Source organism: Tachysurus vachellii, chromosome 14, assembly GCF_030014155.1.
Source record: "Tachysurus vachellii isolate PV-2020 chromosome 14, HZAU_Pvac_v1, whole genome shotgun sequence".
Taxonomy (NCBI): Eukaryota; Metazoa; Chordata; class Actinopteri; order Siluriformes; family Bagridae; genus Tachysurus; species Tachysurus vachellii.
Genome location: NC_083473.1, coordinates 20,740,412 through 20,756,566, shown reverse-complemented (window position 1 = coordinate 20,756,566; position 16,155 = coordinate 20,740,412). Strand labels below are relative to the sequence as shown.

Genomic DNA, 16,155 nt, shown 5'->3' with positions numbered 1-16,155 from the left:
CCTCTCAGGATGCTGGAAACAGGTTATCTTTCCCATGACGTCACATCAGCTGCATCCGCCTCTCGCGCTCTATTGCATCCTGTCATAAAGCTCCATCAGGTCGTGTTCGGGATATATATTAAATATAATACTACTAGTGAAAATAACGCGCTTTGCTCAGGTCAACGTCTCATCCAGGAGGTAAACATCTCATCCAGGAGGTAAACATCTCATCCAGGAGGTAAACATGGCTGCTCAGGAAGTGCAGCCGAATGAAACCGTAGCGAAGCTGAAATCCGAGTCTGAGACGCTGAAGTCGAAGCTGGAAGAGGAGCGGGCCAAGCTGCATGATGTGGAGTGTGAGTACGAGACCATCAGCACACATATGCACTCGATCATGAGACCATCAGCACACATATGCACTCGATCATGAGACCATCAGCACACACATGCACTCCATCACGTCCCTGGGTCTTAGTCCAGTATTTCCTTAACAGATAAAGGAACATTAATTTGTGTCAAAAATGTTTTGATGGGAAGAAAATCGTCTCTTTATAGGCCACATTACTGAGCCTGGTGTTATTTATAGCGCCTGTACAGCATCAGTACTGTGAACATGAGCTACACGTAATAACGCGTCTAATACTGTGCATAAGGGGGTATGTGTGTGTTTTGGGGGTGGGGGTGGGGGGGGGAGTATATTTATTATAAAAACACTGTGCTTCTAGAACTCTGGTACTGCTGCATGTTAGTGTAGTGTTTAGTTGGGACTAAAGTGCTATAATGAGTAATGAGTGATATGTTCAGATTTCTAGTTTAGATGTTTTAAGGTTTAAGTATTAAGGCAACGGATTTATCTTAAAAGCTTTTTTGTCCCATCATGAATGCATGCACATAATATATACAGTACACTGTTTATATATAATGCAACTGTGATCCTATTGCAAAATACAAATAAAATAACAAAAACTTTTAAATATATACATACAATGCTGTTCTTTTACTATTAAACACTATGTTACTGAAAAATGTAAAAAATTGAAATAACAGACAGCTGCTCAGACATAATGCAAAAAAGTAAAATACAATTTGCAAAATTCCCAAAGAAAATTTAAGACCAAATATTAATTTATTACAGCATTTTTTGCACAAATCTTTAATATCAATGACATTACGGGTTCCCCTCAAACAGGCTGTTTTTTCATTCTCCATGCCAAATAAAATAAAAAAAAATGTACAGTATAGTCAGATTGAGCTTTAACTGTAGCTTTAAAGTAGCATTGTCATTAAGGGACATTGCATTATAATGCATATAATGATTCTGCATTTCTTATATCTCAGTGTATTTGTGCAATCCTGATAATGAAACCCATTTACTCAGTAAAATGTAAAAACTGTATATCAAAAGATAAACAGGATGTTTCATTCTCTAGATCCTTTCTAACAGCATGACCAAATAAAAAATGTGTCCTCTTAACTATTTGCAATAATGTCCAAATACTGTCAGCTTTCTTTGACTTGGTTCAGCTGGTACACTGTTTGTAAGATTCTAGCTAAGAATAATAATTGAATAAAAAGAATTTCTTTATTATAATAATGTGTTTGTCATGATGCTGAAAGTGATACATGGTTTCCTACATTCTACGACATCCTTTAATAAATAATGTCCAATATTAGCCTAAAAGCCCTTTAAAATCAACTAAACTACCCTGTAACAAACAACCATGTAACCTTGTAAAACAATTAAACACTGATAGAAAAACACAAACAAGAAACAAACTAGTCAGCTCTGTAAAAAAGAAATAATTAACCCTGTAAATACAGCTAATCAACCCACTGTGATGGTAGAATGTCCCAGCCATTGGCAATAGCTTTGTGACATTAAAATCACACAAAATATTCCTTTACCCTTTTTATACATTATATTATTTTCCTAAGCTTAGCAGTAAGCATGCTTAGTGACAGTTGAGTCTGAGTGGAGCATAAATATATTTGGACAGCAGGTTTTCAAGCTCACATCAATTAAGGGAAGCATAAACTGCAGTGTATTTAACACCTGCTTCCTTACCCAGTGCACCAGGTGGCAGAGAAGGTGGAGTCTCTGGGCCAATTCGTCATGAAGACAAGGAGAACTCTGAAAGGACATGGCAATAAAGTGCTTTGCATGGACTGGTGTAAAGACAAGAGGAGAATTGTGAGCTCGTCCCAGGTACAAAAATAAATCCTAGTCCAGCATTTAACTCTCCATATGGCAGGAATAAATGGCTTCTACATCATATATAGTGCACTATAGGGTCCTACAGGAAGCCATTTCGGATTCTTGCTCCACAGGAAGTGTCATTATCAGCAGGCTAATTGCTGCAGCCTGACTGCAAGTTGAGAGCTGTCTGTGATCCCTCAATCATTTCTGCAAACAAAAAGGCCTATTACCACATATTGGACTTATTATTAATAGATTATATGAGCGTGTTTTATGCTTTTAGGATGTCTATACGTTACGTACACTTTTTATCTTCTAGGATGGAAAGGTGATTGTGTGGGATGCGTTTACAACCAACAAGGTACATGAATTACACCAAGTCTTTCAACTCCTCAATAATTCATTTGTTTGTTCCATTAGAGACTGATGTAAAAATATTTTAACAATGATTAAATCTGCCTGATTTACAATAATTTAAGGCTGATCTACTCCTAATCTTTAATCTTTATTCTTGTTTCTTTAGTTTAATACTAATATTAGGCTTTCCTACTCAGTATTGTGATTCAATGCTTGAAGAATTTCTCAGCAGTTAACAGCCACAGATATTTAGCGGATTACTACTTTTATTTTTCATAGGAGCATGCGGTAACCATGCCATGTACATGGGTGATGGCCTGTGCGTATGCCCCTTCTGGATGTGCAGTAGCATGTGGGTAAGGACCTGGACCCCTTTAGGGCTTTTTGTAAACAAATCATCGATTTAATAAATTAATTTAAAGTGTTCCAGTAGGGCCAGTTGTTCCAGCTATGAAGATAATTAGCTGAGATATTTCCTTATTTTTAAGGTGGAAAACCTTCTAAAGCGAGTTGTTTGTGTATTGCAGTGGACTTGACAACAAGTGTTCTGTGTACCCACTATCTCTGGATAAGAACGAGAACCTGGCAGCGAAGAAGAAGTCAGTAGCAATGCACACCAATTACTTGTCTGCCTGCAGCTTCACCAACTCAGACATGCAGGTCCAAAATATTTGTCTTTTTCCTTTGTTTTGTTTTTTAATTTGGCACTGAATAAAATGAATCTGGTCCTATGTAAAGCAGCATTTATAATACTATAGAATCATTTACAGCCAAAACTGTAAAAAGAAATAATTTATTTATGAATTTATATAATTCATAATACTTCTATAATGCTGCATTTTAAACATGCTGAGATATGAACCTGCTATTAAAGAGTTGGTTTTCTGCATGTAAGTAATTGCTATGGCTTTTTTTTTATTTCAGATCCTGACATCGAGTGGTGATGGAACGTGTGCATTGTGGGATGTGGAAAGTGGGCAGCTGCTCCAGAGTTTTCATGGTCATGCAGCTGATGTGCTTTGCCTGGACCTCGCTCCCTCTGAGACTGGCAACACCTTTGTCTCTGGGGTTAGATTTCCAAAATACATCAGAAACACATTCATCACTCTTACTGTTATCTCTCTCTCTCTCTCTCTCTCTCTCTCTCTCTCTCTCTCTCTCTCTCTCTCTCTCTCTCTCTCTCTCTCCCTCCCCTCTCTCTCTCTTTCTCTCTCTCCCCCCTCAGTCTCTCTCTCTCTCTCTCTCTCTCTCTCTCTCCCCTCTCCCCCACAATCATATTGTGATTGTGTAATGGCCCTTTTTCATTTTTCTACCAATATCTCAGGGCTGTGATAAGAAGGCAAATGTATGGGACATGCGCACAGGACAATGCATCCAGTCATTTGAAACCCATGAGTCAGATATTAACAGTGTGCGGTGAGTTCACCTTCTTTCTCTCCACGTAAAGAAAGGTATTCACACTGCTTCTAAAGAAAAGCTTTTATTTTTTTTGCAATAGATACTATCCAAGTGGAGACGCATTTGCCTCTGGTTCAGATGATGCTACTGTGAGTTTTCTCCTTTTTTAAAAAAAATAAATAAAACATTACAGTGTATTTTTTTCAGTGTGATATCATCTAGTAGACATCACCCACATGACAAAGAAGACACATGCAAAATGCAGAATCTCCTGAGCTTGTGTTATGTTAATGTTGTGTTCATCCTTTTGGCCATGAACAACACTGAGACTGTTTTCACTGTTGGGTGATAAACAGAGAATCCCACTAGAATGCCAGATTATTGATTCATTGATCATCGAGCTTAGTGGCTGTTTTTGTGGCCTGAAATCTGGTTGAATCTGCCAGAACATTCAGATTAGTCTGTAGACAAACGTATCAACAAGAATGATGACAAATATACAAATACAAATACATACAAATATGATGACAAATATACAGCAAATCAACACAGAAACTGAATCTGGTCATATGATGTGTTCTGTGTTCTGAATTAAAAAAGAATAAATATTTATTCAAAACGGTGCTTTGCAAAAAAACTTACTAGTCCTAACACTGCCTAACAAACTGATGTATAAAAGCAGTCATTTTGATTGTAAGGATTACAATCTATTATCATTCTGATTTACTGTCGTCAGTGCCGTCTGTACGATCTGAGGGCCGACAGAGAAGTGGCCATTTATTCCAAGGAGAGCATCATATTTGGAGCTTCTAGTGTAGATTTCTCTCTCAGTGGTAAGTGCTGCGTTTAACACTTGTGCACTAGACAACATGTTCACTGCATGATTACACGGATATTGCACGCACAGCAACCTTTTCCTTTTTACAGAAAAAGAACACAGTAGTGGGGATGTGGTAGCTCAGTGGCAAAGGTGTTGGATTACTGATCGGAAAGTCATGAGTTCAAATCCCAGGTCCACCAAGCTACCACTGCTGGGCCCCTGAGCAAGGCCCCTAACCCTCAATTGCTGAGTTGTATAAATTCTCTCACTCACTCACTCATTTTTTACCGCTTATCCGAACTACCTCGGGTCATGGGGAGCCTGTGCCGATCTCAGGCATCATCGGGCATCAAGGCAGTTGTATAATTAAAAAAAAAAAGGTCACTATGGATAAGGGTGTCTGCTAAATGCCAGAAATAGAAATGTGATCTAATTTTACATCCTTGGCATCACAAAATGAACATATAATGAGGAAGGCAAAAACCTTTCAGTGATTATTTAAATAGGTGTCACAGTCCTTTTCTACATTTTGTTCAATGTAAATGGTGCAGTGTATTAAATTAAGAGTCACTAAAATGAACGTTTCCTCACAGTGACTTACATTTACACAATCTAGCATTGATGCGTGTTGTCTTGCAGGCAGACTACTGTTTGGTGGCTACAACGATTACACCATCAACGTGTGGGACGTTCTGAAGGGGACCCGCGTATCCATTTTGTTCGGACACGAGAACCGAGTCAGTACTCTTCGCATCTCTCCAGATGGGACATCCTTCTGCTCAGGGTCCTGGGACCACACTTTACGGGTAAAGGAGTAGAGTATATTCCAGATGTTTTATTTTATATTTAACTGTAAGCGAACAATGAATGGAAGCTTGTATATAAAGTGCTTTAACACAGAGTACAAGCCTCCAAGAACAAGAAAGTTCCCTTAATTAGTTAATTTTTGAGCATTTACATGATTAAAATGTATTTGTTCTCTAAATCTTCTCCCTCTGGTTGAATTGGACTGTAATTCAGTCTCTGAATCAGGCTGAAAGAGCAGTTATGGCACAGACACTATTACTGCTACAACATGAGCAAAGTTGCCGTTTTAACTTCTGATCTATTTGAATGTGTGCCACAGCAACATCAGCCAGATTTCACACTCTTCCTCTGCCTTCGCAGGTCTGGGCTTGAACAGCAGCTTGCTTTGCCTGCTAGATTCTCACTGGCATTGACATCAACAGCAACATTCACTAGAACAACTATTAACTTAACGTGTTGGATTTATAAGAAATGCACAGTAGATTAGAACAGGATTAAAGAGAGACTGTAGTCTACAGACAAGAGCACAATGTTTATTAGTTGTTTTTTTTTTTTTTTTTTTTGATAAATACAGGACCAAATCTTGGCCAGAAACACTAGCTTTATCTGAAATCTTATACTATGGGCAGATTATCAAAGTAAATACATGCATGCAATTTCTAAACAACACTATAAATAATGGTCTATCACTTCACACTGTCTGTGTTTATACCTGTGTCACCTGCTGTCTTCAACTATCAGTGAAATAAACAGCTAGAGCTTGAAGAGAATAAGTTAATATATCGACGTCAACAATTGTGAAGAAATTTTGTCTTAGTTATAATTTTAAGCAGCAGTTGCCTTATTTTTAATTTTTTTTTTTTATTTTATTGTAATTTTTTAATGTACATATTTAAAATAGCAAGGTTGTACATGGACGTTACATGGAATACATGGATTTCAGCTACATCTGTATTCTTCTCTCTTCTATACTTCATCACTATATTAATAACCAGCCCTCGTACACACTCCTGTAACTGACCATTTTTTTGTTACCTTTATGTCTAGACAAATAGAACATAAGTCATTAAACATATCTAAATTGCAAAATTGTCTTGTGATAATGTCTATAAAACATTGGTGTGATGGTGAGATGAGCTACACTTACCGCTGTGTGGCTCTTTGTAGGAGACTCGTGTGTTCATTTCCAATTTTAGATGCTAGTCTATAATAGCAAAAGCAGATCTATAATTTTGTGCAGATTTTTGTGTTAATATAATATGCAAACAATCCCTTATCACTTAACATGTGCTCTTTAACATTTATTCATATGAATAATCATATTGCACTAGAAGAACAGTTACTACTGTAGAAATGTATATATAATTTGTCCACAATAATTATAATATGAATAATAATAGTGTCATCGTTATAGATAAATAAATGTGTTTTACATAACAAAAAATGTCTGATGTATCTGAGTTTTATTTTTATTTCTATTGATTTGTAATGTTACTGAAGGTAGGGAGAATTTATATACTGTATTTCTGGAACTTTGGGGGATTTATATCTTAAGGTCTTGGATATCTAAATGTGAAAGGAAATGTTTACATAATATTCTGTAGATGCTTGGATTTTGGACAATAACTGAGAATCTGTCCATTATTTATTAATGTTAAGAACGATTATTAGTTTGTGTTGGTCTAATAGATTTGTTCAGTAGCAGGATTCATTTAAGGATATAAAGAACATCTCTAGAATTATCACATTAAACAAAAGGTAAAGGTCGTTTTTTTTTTTTGCAGAATATTTTACTCCCATGATTATTAAGATGCTTTATTCACTTAAAAAAGCACCATTTAATACACATAAAATCTTTCAATGTAAATAGTTACGGCATGTTTCATGTATACATTCATATATTTTATACTCTTCATCCTCTCTTCACTCCAATCCAGTGTATTTTGAGACAGAATTACAAACATACACCATCTTCTTTGTCCTCTCTTTTCTGTTATAATAACCTCCACTCTTCTGGGAAGGCTTTTCACTAAATGTTGGACCAGACACTGATGATGTAAGAGTGAGAAGATCTGAGGTTCAGTCAGTGTTCCAGTTCATCTCGAAGGTGTTCAGTGGGGTTGAGTCAGAGTCAGGGTTCAGTGCAGGACACAAGTTCTTCCATTCTGAGCTTAACACACCATGACGTCATGGTGCTCATTGTTATGCTGGAACCTATCGTGACCCTTTTGGTTTCATACCAGGACATCCTGTACATATGGAATACACATGGGTGTGAAGATCAGGGTGAAGTCCACAAACTTAAATATATTAGTCATGACAATTTTACAACCTATGGAATAAACTAGGCAATAATTACAGCATTTTTTTCTACCTCATGATTTCCTTAAGATTTAGTGCTAGACCCTTGATTTAAGCCATGATATTTCTATTAAGCAGTTGATTTATTCTGCTAAATTTAGTCAAACTCACCCATACTAGGGTTACTCTATTACTCTATATACTCTATTATTTACTTATGATATTACTAGATATGTTACAATGGTAAAGAATGAGCTACATGCTGTGTTGATGTCCTTTTGAAAAGAAGAACACTCCAAGCGTGAATATTGAAATGTACGGGCATAAGTTGGAACAAGTAAAGGTAGTAAGGATTGGACTCTAAATTAAATTTTATAACACATTCAGAAACTGAAAAAAGCAAAAAAGGAATAAATGTATTAAGGTGCTTGTCAGGAGTAGAGTGGGGAGCAATGTGCAAGGCTGCCAACTCTCACGCATTCAGCCTGAGACTCACGCAATGGACCCAATTCTCACGCTCTCACGCCACACCCCCATATTCTCACGCAGACTCGTGCAGCAGTGAGGGAAAAAAAATAATCGCGCCGCATGATCTCGCAAAGCAACGCGCAGAGAGATCAGACCAGGGGCGGTTCTAGAGGCAGGGCCACAGGGGCCCTGGCCCCTGCTGAAATCTGATTGGCCCCTGATTGGCCCCCGTTCCATCAATCGTCGACGAGAAGAGCAACCGGAGAATTTTTCTAAACGATCACAGATGCAATTCCACCACCAAACAATTGGCAGCACTCGAGCGTTTGAAAAAGGAATGACTGCCGAAATGTATTTGCACCGTATTGAATAAATTATTTTGGGTGCTTGAATATACCCTGTACTTGGCCCCTGAATGTAACATGTGGCCCCTTAATGGCCCCTGTTACAGAAAAATCCTAGAACCGCCACTGGACCAGACAGACAGTGTAGTCACCCATCTGCACCGTGTGAATTGTGAACGCAGGCAGGTCAGCGAGTTACAGGGCGCTCCGTGTCTCCGTCCAGTTTAGGCTAGTAACTAATAGGCCTATGTGTTATATAGTTTATATAGAGTTAAGTTAGCATTAACAGAGTTGTTTGTTTTCCAGCACTGAGCAGTTATTTTCCATAACTTTATCATAAACAGTACAAAAACATTTCCAGATGACAAATATCTGGACATGCCTAGTAGTTAATGTTAATTATTGTTTTCTAAGAACAGAATGTCAAGTCAACGACATGCCATATTAAAATTTTATTTATATCAATCACAGGAGACATAGGAGACAACTACTTTACCAAACTCACATTTATCCAAGTTCAGAACTAAGGATGTGTTTGTAAAAACGAGTTCTAAGTGGTTAAGATGTTGCTTCCAAGTATCTGAAGAGACAACCACATCATCCAAGTATGCTGCACAGTTCAGAACATCCCCCAACACTCCATTTTCCACAAAATACCTGGTCTGACACTGCTGAACATCAGCGTGATTATAGACAGACTCAAAACACTGTCCTATTGAAGGGTCGGATTGCTGAGCAGACATTAACTGATCCCGAGACATGGGCAAATCTACCTCAGGGCCAGGATAGATATTTCTCTCATTTGTCATCTCAATGTTGTCACTAACTTCTTTACAAGGTTCCTCCTGAGGTAGGAAGGACAATGACAAATCAACTAAATCACCAAACTTATTTTGCTGGGCCCATGTCAAGACACAAACAGGGAACAGAGAAGAATACTGGTCAATAACTTGAGAAGTATCAGTCACTGGTTCAGAAACTACTTCAGGTAAAACGAAAACGCTATTTCCAGCTATGTCATTGCCTAGAATGACTGAAACTCCTGCAACTGGTAGCTCTGGGCGCACAGCTACCTTAACCAGTCCAGAGAAATTGTCAGTTTCCAAATATACATGATGTAATGGGACACGAATTACCTCCATACCAATACCTTGAATTAAGACATCACTACCTGCATACGAGGCAAAAACAGTAAACAGTAGAGTACTTTCTAACACACGTCTGTGCCGAACCAGTATCTCTCAGTACTCTTACAGGCTGTTTTATATCATCAGTACCTAATGAGACATAACCTGAACATACAAAAGATCTAAACATTGGCTCAATGATGCAGTGACTCTCAGAGATGGCTTTTGAAACCGCTAATGCATTAACCTTTTTAATCTCCGCCGGCTGCTTAGTTTGCTTCCGCTTGATTACGGGACAGTTAGCAATGATATGTCCCAGCTCATGACAATAGAAACAAAGTACGAGACCCAGCTGAGGGATTAGCCAGGTTCCAGTTTTATTTGTAGGCTTAAAGGAACGTGCAGATGCATCTTTGCGAGATGAGGATGGACTAAACACAACCTTATGAGTTAATACAAACTCATCTGAAAATATAGCAGCTTTAGACAGGGTTTTTTTATTTTCTGTTCATTTAAATGTACTACCAACTGTTCTGGCAGACATGACTTAAATTCTTCCAACAATATCAACTCTTTAAGCTGGTCAAAATCTCTTACCCCACTAGCTGAACACCATTTATCGAGCAGTGTGGCTTTTTCACGTGCAAACTCCACAGAACTCTGGTGAGGAGACTTAACAGTGTTCCTAAAGTTGTGTCTGTAGGCTTCCGGCACACGCTCATATGCACGGAGCACTGTCGCTTTAACAGTCATAATTTAAACTCTGCTCAAGAGTGAGGGCAGAACATGCCTCCTGTGCCTTACCTGACAGTTTACATTGTAGCAACAATGTCCATAAACTTTCTGGCCAGTTCAATGTAGTGGCTATTCTCTCAAAAACTGCAAAGTAGGCATCAACCTCATCTTCACGGAACACAGGCACTAAACCAATATGTCGGCCAACATCAAAGGCAAACGGACTTACTGATGAGGACTTGGCTGGAGCGGGCGGTGGCCTGGAGCATTCAGAGGCAATGGGAGACGGGGAGGTTGGTGTTGAGGAGCTGAACTTCCGTGGCAGCGGCACCGGCTTCTGCCGCTGAGCTGCCAGGTCAAGCTTTTTCCCTTCAATATACAACTCCCGTTCACGAACTCTCAAAAGCTGCGTTTTGTACTCTTGCCTCTTAATCTCCACTTCAAGCTCCTTTAGAGCAAGCTGCCAACCTGGATCTGCCACACCAGCTTGAGGCTGTGCCAGACTTACCTCAGCCTCCTCCAGCTCTGTCATAGCCTCCGCTCTGCTGGGAACCTGGAGAGGTTGGGTAGGTGGTACGGTGCTTTCCGGGAGCGCTTCCCGCTCAGGTAGGACCTGTTGAGCCACAAGTGCCTCATATAGATCCGCTTTGACTACCTTTTTGCTAGCTGTCCGGCAAACTGACACATTGAAAAAAATCAGCAATCAGGAGCAGATCATCTTTCCTGCACTTATCAAAAGCTTCCAACGAAGGACACAGTGTAAACGTGATTAAGTCAAATGCCATTATCCACACAGACACAATATACCCACACACTATACACTGAATATAAATATATCCCGGACGAGCCCCCAAATCTGTTACAACCCAGTCTAGGGTTGGGCTGCACAACGTTATAGCTCGGGATTCAGTGAATGGATACCTTTATAAATACCAAAAGAAACCACACAAAGTAGAATTTCTAGGTAAGTGTATTTACAAACAAATAATGATACATACAGCCAACAGTACACAGGCGTCTCTTCAATCGGGCCAAGGCCAAAATAACAAACAAAAAAGGTCTAATAGTTAAATAACTATCCTTACCTGAAAGCAAAGAAAAGAAAAATACAGTGGATCTTCCCTAACTCCCTACCAAAACACACAGGGGAAAAAGGAACCCACTCCCAAAGAAAAAAGGCAGCTACACCCCTACTGCCAGTGAAACAGTGACAAATTTTACAGTGAAATAAATGTATATATACACAAAGTGTAACACAGCAACAAATCCAAGGGTAAACCAAGCTCAGAGTCAAAAAACAGGCAGAAGTCAATACCAGAACGATGACAAAACCACAATAATCCAACTCCTCCTACTCCACCTCCTCCTCCAACTCCTCCTCCTCCACCTCCTCCTCCTCCTCCTCCTCCTCCACCTCCTCCTCCAACTCCAAGCCTCCTGTACCTGTTTCAATGGACTATGAACAAGACAATGAATAAGACTATGACCCACTAATTTTGACCCCAGCAACTCTGCTCACTCAAAAAGGGACCTCACCTCAAGGGCCAGCAGGCAATTTCTCAGTTTCGAACCTTTACAATCATCAGTGGCGCCAGGTCCAGCACCTGTCAAACACCTTCTGGGACAGGTGGAGGAAAGAGTTCTTGCCCACACTACAACCATGGCGCAAGTGGCAGTTAAACCAACCAAATGTAACCCCAGGGAGTATGGCTGTACTCAAGGACAGTCAAATACCCAGAAACGAATGGCCTCTTGGACTCATAACACAGGTGTTTCCATCTAATAATGGTAAAGAATGCACAGTGGAGTTTAAGGTTGCCAAATCAGATGGTACCAAAGTCCTAACTAAGCCAATCACAGAGGTTGTTGTATTAGTGCCTTTATAACAAAGGTTTGTTATCTTTAAGTTAATTTATGGTGTTTAATCATGGCAGGTGGGGAGTGTTCTGTTATGCAAAAGTTGTTTTAAGTTGTCGAAATGTGTGTAATATTATTTGTCAGTAATCTGATTTATTTTCCAGTGGTGTTAGTGCCACCAAATGGTCGCTTTAGGTATTGCAGCCAACGTTCTTCAAAATGTCTTTATATATTTACCATAGATGTTTAATATTTGTATTCTGTGTATAATAAGGCTTAAGAAACCTATACAAATCCTATACATGTTTACAACAATGCATAAATATGTGCAACAATATAATTTAGCACTAATATACTACACATTTTATAAATAGAAATTGGTTTAATATACTGTGGTGGCAGTTTTGATCTGTATGTATAAAATACACTCAGACTCAGAGGTGACAGTAAAAGCAAAAGAAGTAAAGATAGAATTTTATTTTGCTTCAACGAAAGGCGTCTTCCATACAGTGCAAAGTTATACACAGTGAAGAGGCAAAAACTACTGTCTTAGCTCTCCATTTGTACCACAGGTGTGTGTGTGTGTGTGTGTGTGTGTGTGTGTGTGTGTGTGTGTGTGTGTGTGTGTGTGTGTGTGTGTGTGTTTTCATACACCCTCCCTGGTTACTGAAGATGTATCCCTTTGAGTAATCACCTCAACAAGGCCACACACCATTTTCAGTTCTTATCAAACACCTGCACACAAACTCCCTTAATGTTCCCATAACAGTTGGAATAAGGACCTCTTGTTCTTTCTCATGAGTCTTTCACACAGAATACTGTAAAAGCACATAACGTTATATAAAAAAATTTCCACTACACTGGTACATAAAACCCTTCATCTGTCTGACCACAGCATCCATCTGATAGCATTTCTTCTATATTCAGAGCTGATATAGAACTTAGCATGAAACATAGAAGAACGTAGAAATTACTTCCTCATGGTGCGTTAGCTCCAAGGTCTCATCTGTAAATTAATTATTTGACCAACATGCTGTAAACACTTGTGAGAATTAACTTCACATGTAATAGTAAAATTGCATCTTGAGATTCACTTGTTATCAGTTTGGTGTCTGTACAACACCAGATTATTACAGATTTAACAGGTTCAGACTGCTGGCAGAAATGTATTTGCTTGTTAGAGGAAAAAAAGTGTAATTACTTCTGAACACAGAGGTTTCAGCGGATGGACAATTTCTACAGTGTAATTATAGGAGAAACCGAAGAGAAATGCTTATGATGTTTTACAAGAAAGAGTCACTTGAGACATGAGTGTTGAACAAATATAATTTATTGATTATTTAAAAAGCTATTTATAAACTGTAAAATTTGTACAGATGTTTATAAATGACATTTTCTTCTTAAAATCCTAAAAATATATATTTAAACTGTATGATATTCATCTTAAAATTATTTGAAACTTATGATTCTCGTCTTAAAATCCTAAAAATATACATATATACATATTTACATATCTACAACAACACAAGAAACTTACTACATATATTATACCTCTTGTGAAGAATATGAAGTGAACAAGAGACACTTGAGACATGAGTGCTGAAGAAAAATAAATAATTTATTTATTATTTAAAAAGCGTAAATATTATGTATAATTATATATTATATAATTATATATTATAATTATATATTAAATAAATATAAATATTATAATATAAAAGCTTATTTTTTAAAACGCTATTTATAAACGGTAAACTTAGTACAGATATTAATACATTTATACCAAAACGAATGCTCAAATGTAATTGGAATAAGTTGTGCTTTATTTTTAATTATTTCAAGACTATTTTATTACTATTATTTTAGTAGCATGTTTAATTATTTCAAGACTATTTTATTAGTATTATTTTAGTAGAATGGACAGTTCCAGCTGTAATTTATTTATGGTTAATTTTATTGTTAATATTTATTATTCCAGAATAATTACTCACAGAGTAATGCTATCATTGGCAAAGTGCGGTGGTATAAATGCATTAACAAACTGTACTTTAGTGGTGTGGATGATGGGTACTGGGGGTTTAGAAGACGCTGAGAGGGGGGTTAGTGGTGGTTCAGGGAGTTAGGGGTGCACTACATTTACAACAATCTTAAAATCCTAATAATATAAAATAATATATACATATTTACATATCTACAACAATAAAATATACTAAATACAGATATTATACCTCTAGTGAAGAACATGAGGTGATGGATATGAGGTGAAGACTATGTACTAAATTTACATCTCTCTCATTAAAGCCGAAATCATCCTAACAGAGATTTGGACGGGCCTACTGATAAATTCCACCTCCCCATCGTCGTCGTCCTCGTAATCGCTGAGCTCTCTGCTGTAATAGAGCTCGTCCTCCGGGAAAGTTTCTGCCGTCTCCCTCCGTCTCCCTGTGTCAAAAGAGATGAACAATCAATGCGACACATCTAATACCATCTGATAAAAGGAAGCAGAAACCTTTAGTTTAATAGCACAGTCTCTGTTTTGTACAGCAGGAAAATCTCCCTCTAAACCGGCTTTACACAAAAAGCATTTATTATACACTACAGTGATAAACAAAGCCTCGCTGTCCAGAATTTAAACAGCAACTTTATACTTTTGGTTAATCTGCACTGTACATTGCCACACGAGCTCTATTTATTTGTACTGATTGAGCTTTGCTCAGCTATGGGGTCAGAATTGTTTCGTTATTCTGAACAAATATACTATGATCCACAAATAAATATAAAGAGTTTCACAAATATATTTTAAATCAACAAATGCACAATAAGCAAACCGTAAATATATGTTACAAATTTCACAAAAAGAAATCAAATTCCCAAATAAATAAAATGGGATTTGCAAATAAAAAAAATATTTATAAATATATATTTAATTGTATTTATTTGTGAATGGCTTCCTGCTCATTTGACTTCCTGCTCATTGGGGAACGACACCTGGAGGATCCGAGAAACAGCCGGAGGAAACCCCCGAGGCACGGGGAGAACATGCAAACTCCACACATACAAGGTGGAGGCGGGAATCGAACCCCGACCCTGGAGGTGTGAGGGGAACGTGCTAACCACTAAGCCACCGTGCCCCCCTCTTTGTGAAATACTAAAAATAAAAATAAAAATCCCAGAAACAGAGATGAACCTTTTCAGACAAATATACTCAGCTCGCTGCCTTTCCTAACAGCACCTTTCAAACTCAGCTTTCACAACAAATGAAAAATCGTTCTCAGAAATATCTTCAAAACATAAACAATTAAGGAATTTCATCCTTTTTTTATTTCTCCTTGTGAGATATACATAAATATGTACAAAGACAATTCTGTACGAGAATAAATATTGGCTTCAATTTTCACCACCAGCTTGTGTTTTGTGTAATAAGACACATTTTACACCATCATGGCCCATGGCAGAGGGAGAGAGCCCCAGAAAACCACAGTATAAGACACAGTTAACACCATCAAAAACAAAAATTATAATATTTTACAAGTGTTTATTGTAGTTCATTTGTGGTCTTTGACAAAAATACAAATGAAAATACACCAAATGCCTATTTATTCACTCAAGGCTTAAAGAGTCATCATAACAATTTACTGACAAGATGCATAATTTGAAACCAATATTCTTTGGCATGGAGTCTAGACAATGGTGGTGTTACGACTGTCTAGGGGTTAGTCGCAACAGAATGGGTAAATGAATGTCTTTATACAGAGATGTTAT

General features: G+C 37.8%; 1 protein-coding gene across 1 annotated transcript; it reads left to right on the top strand.

The window, feature by feature from the left end:
* The first annotated feature begins 44 nt into the window (after positions 1 to 44).
* On the top strand, positions 45 to 6,862 carry gnb5a (guanine nucleotide binding protein (G protein), beta 5a). The gene is made up of 11 exons (XM_060886696.1): positions 45 to 338; positions 2,052 to 2,188; positions 2,499 to 2,540; positions 2,816 to 2,892; positions 3,064 to 3,196; positions 3,461 to 3,604; positions 3,861 to 3,952; positions 4,035 to 4,083; positions 4,671 to 4,767; positions 5,394 to 5,560; positions 5,922 to 6,862. Exons 1-11 carry the CDS (start codon positions 227 to 229, stop codon positions 5,931 to 5,933), a joined length of 1,062 nt encoding a protein of 353 aa, XP_060742679.1. The 5' UTR covers positions 45 to 226; the 3' UTR covers positions 5,934 to 6,862.
* Positions 6,863 to 16,155: the final 9,293 nt, after the last annotated feature.

Excerpts from the sequence above, each read along its gene's own strand:
- gnb5a (XM_060886696.1), top strand. The coding sequence starts at position 227 with ATGGCTGCTCAGGAAGTGCAGCCGAATGAAACCGTAGCGAAGCTGAAA. Across the intron at positions 2,893-3,063 it reads GGATGTGCAGTAGCATGTGG|TGGACTTGACAACAAGTGTT; the intron begins GTAAGGACCTGG and ends TGTGTATTGCAG. Across the intron at positions 4,768-5,393 it reads TGTAGATTTCTCTCTCAGTG|GCAGACTACTGTTTGGTGGC; the intron begins GTAAGTGCTGCG and ends GTTGTCTTGCAG.